The following is a 3,537-nucleotide window of genomic DNA, read 5'->3' as shown; positions in this document are numbered from 1 at the left end:
CTTACTTCATTTCTGTTAAGCAGACGGCGTTTTACAGGCATTTTTTCTTGCAAGTACTTAGGAAAACCATTGAATATTCTTGGATAAGCGTCTTCTTTCAACAGTCTCACACTTTCTGCAGGGCGAATTTGATAGTCCTCAGGTATGAAATGTTCACTGCATATAAAAGAGTATTTTGTAGGAGTGAAATCTTTTCTTTTGATCATTTTCACCCATTTTTGTAGTAACTCTGGTTTGTTGAGTGGAAATCTAAATATTAAAATTAGGGTTTCAATTGGATACTAATTTATATTTTATTACAAAAGTAATAGAACCTATTAATTGCATTCAATAGCATGATTTTAAATTAAAAATATATTTATCATGACTACTTAAATTAAATTAAGAATGTTATAACAAAATAATACTCACCTATGGAATTGAATACATTTTAATTTGGTTTCTTTGCTCCACCTGTTGGTACATGCAAAAGCCGAACATGACAAAACCATTTTAATTCCTATATGGAGAGCAACTTAATATCTCAATCCTTTAATTACTTTATATAGGTAATTACACAAAACAAAACAAATACTTAATAATATAGCGAATACTAATTAAATATACTAAAATTATAATTAGCTTGGTATCGGCGATCGGGTATACTGCACGTCTGCAACCATAGCATATAGGTTATTTAAAAATATTTTTTGCCATACAGGAGTGGGGGTAACGTCAAACGCGATGGCTCGTCTTTACGACATAGTCCGCGCTCCAGTATATTCTTATCTATCTCAGTGTTTCAGGTGAATATGAATCAACGTGCATTAGGAATGGAGGAAAATGCTAGAATGCTTTGCGTCATGGATGATATGTGCCTTACGAACGACGTGGATCCAAAATTAGGATTCAAAACGCATAAAACGGGATTAGGTCCAGAAGCCATTGTATCGCCAAAGTACAAGAAGACATTTTTATCGCTGAAGGAAGCTTACTCTAAGGCAATGGGGAAAGACTCAAGAATTGCATTAGAAATATGCAACAGATATCCTAATGACGACGGGTGTGGCGTCAAAATCACTGCCCGGAAGGTTATTTGGAAGAACCAAATAATCAATGAACTCTACGGTAGAATGGCTCCCGTAAATGAAGATTTTTTCGGTAAACATGGTGTAAAGGATTTTTCAGTTGTCATAAGTAATACAAAAAATGATATTAAATTATTGCTTGGCCCGGTCTCGTTTGTAAATCATGACTGTGAGTCGAACACAGACTTATTTACCTTAGGACCCAAATCAACAACCATTAGAGCCAACCGAAAAATAAGCATCGGAGAAGAAATTACAACTTATTACGGCTCTTCATATTTCGGCTATAATAACAGCGAATGTATGTGTATTTCGTGTGAAAAAAAAAAAGATGGTCATTTCAAACAGCAATGTCCCGTACAAAGTGATACAGATTCAAACGTGGAGGAACGTGATAATTTACTGACATGTGCTATTTGTTGTTCATGTTTTTTGTATAAGAGTTGGCTGAAAAGACATATTACATCTCATATGGACCCATCGGTGAGTTGTGATCGTTGCAACAAAGTTTTCAAAAGAGGTGACTCCTTAAAAAGACACATAAAATCGATGCACGAAGCAGTTTCTTACACCTGTAAAACCTGTTCAAAATCTTTTAACACAACTTCCAATTTGAAACGGCATGAAAATACCCAACATGGTAGCAAGACCAAATTGACTTGTGAAAAATGCGGGAAAACATTTTCAAATAAGCAGAATTTATCTTATCACGGTAATATAAAACATACAGGGGTCAAACCATATAAATGTGACACGTGCAATGAACAGTTTGGATCACCATGCTACCTGAAAAGACATGTGAATAAGGAGCATTGATAATGGAAGACTGTGGATTAGGCCTCATGGGGACACCACGTAAAAAAAAATGTCGACGTTGGAACGTCAGTGGATTAGGCCTACAGGGGAACCACTATAAAAAAAACGCACTGTAGCTGATACCCCTTGGGTAGTGTGGAAACTCAGCTGGTTTGTTCCTCACGATGGGTCATATAACGCGCGCCCGGTATCGCTACGCGCTAATACAGGCGGCAGAATATTTGCTTAAAAAAAACGCCTAAAAAAATTAAAAAACGCCTATAAAATAATTTAAAAACGCTATACTGTTAATAAAGTGGTGCTGAACAATAATAAAATGCTTAAAAAAATGAATAAAAAAGCGAAACGCCCGAGCGTAAACGTTTGACGCGTGCCCGGCACAAATACGCACTGATAAACGCGACACTTTATACCCTTAAAAAAAACGCCTTAAATATCACTTAAAACCGTTTAAAATTAAATTTAAAAAAGCTATATAGAAGAATTGGGGTGCTGAACAATAATAAAATGCTTAAAAAAATGAATAAAAAAGCGAAATGCCCAAGCGTAAACGTTTGACACGCGCCCGGTATAAATACGCACTCATGAAAGCGGCTCTTTATACCCTTAAAAAAACAACTGAAAAAACGCTAAAAAAAAAAATTAAAAAAACTATACTGTTGATAAAGAGGTGCTGCACAATAATATTAAATTAATAATTATTAATTATTGCAACGGGCAACGGTCGATGGGGAGTTTTCGGGTACCTAGGTATCTAATCTAAGTGTCTAAAAAAAAACTTAACGATCTAATAAAAGCAGTTAAAAAATTGCAATCACGCTGAGTGAAGACTTCCGACCGAAACAAGCCAACTTTCGTCGTACAGATTTCATCCACGCGATCATAGATACCTCAATATTCACTGTCAGTGGTTACTAAAGTTTTTTTCGCCTTAAGCTGGGACAAAATTTCTCTCCTAGCCGCGTAAGTCTGCCCGGGTGGGTCTTACTACGACGTCGGAAAAAAATTTTAAAATAAAAATGTCGACAATTTAATGAGATATCCACTACCTGCGAACGACTTAATCGTTGGAGTCCTTCAGTCGGCACAGAAAAATAAATTATACATTTACATAAATTTGAGAAATGCCGTGTACGGAAATATTATGTCAACTGATAGGGACAGTGTACTCGTATATACCGCGATACTAGCGCTGTGACAACGGCAGTTCGGGCAACAACATTTTCGAAATTCGTTCGCGACACTAGCGCTGCGATCGACGACGGAGTTCCGGGTAGCGACATTTTCGAATATTGATAGAGAACGTCCAACGTTTGGAAAATATAATTTAAAAAAATATATAATAAATTGGCACCGGATACACGCACCCGCGAGCGCTTAAGAAAAAAAAAATTCGTGAATTTGGACAATATTTCTCTCCTAGCCGCGTAAGTCTGCCCGGGTGGTTCTTACTACGACGTCGGAAAGAAATTTGAAAGGAAAAAGTCGACAATATAATGAGATATCCGCTACCTGCGAACAACGTACTCGTAGGAGTCCTTCAGTCGGCACGTAATAATACTCACGTAAAATGGATGATCTCGAAGAAGGACGACGACAAGAGAACACTTTAAAATCACGGACGCAAAAAAATTTGAAGTCGCACAAACACTTC

The 3,537-nt window shown here is 36.7% G+C and overlaps 1 protein-coding gene across 1 annotated transcript; it reads left to right on the top strand.

Annotated features, from left to right (window-relative positions):
- The first annotated feature begins 791 nt into the window (after positions 1–791).
- On the top strand, positions 792–1,883 carry LOC103308720 (zinc finger protein 595-like). The gene has a single exon (XM_008182635.1). It carries the CDS (start codon positions 792–794, stop codon positions 1,881–1,883), a length of 1,092 nt encoding a protein of 363 aa, XP_008180857.1.
- The last annotated feature ends 1,654 nt before the right edge of the window (positions 1,884–3,537 follow it).

Source organism: Acyrthosiphon pisum, unplaced genomic scaffold (genome assembly GCF_005508785.2).
Source record: "Acyrthosiphon pisum isolate AL4f unplaced genomic scaffold, pea_aphid_22Mar2018_4r6ur Scaffold_21148;HRSCAF=23156, whole genome shotgun sequence".
NCBI lineage: Eukaryota > Metazoa > Arthropoda > Insecta > Hemiptera > Aphididae > Acyrthosiphon > Acyrthosiphon pisum.
The sequence above is the reverse complement of the archived record's forward strand: the minus strand, read 5'-3'. Positions and strand labels throughout refer to the sequence as shown.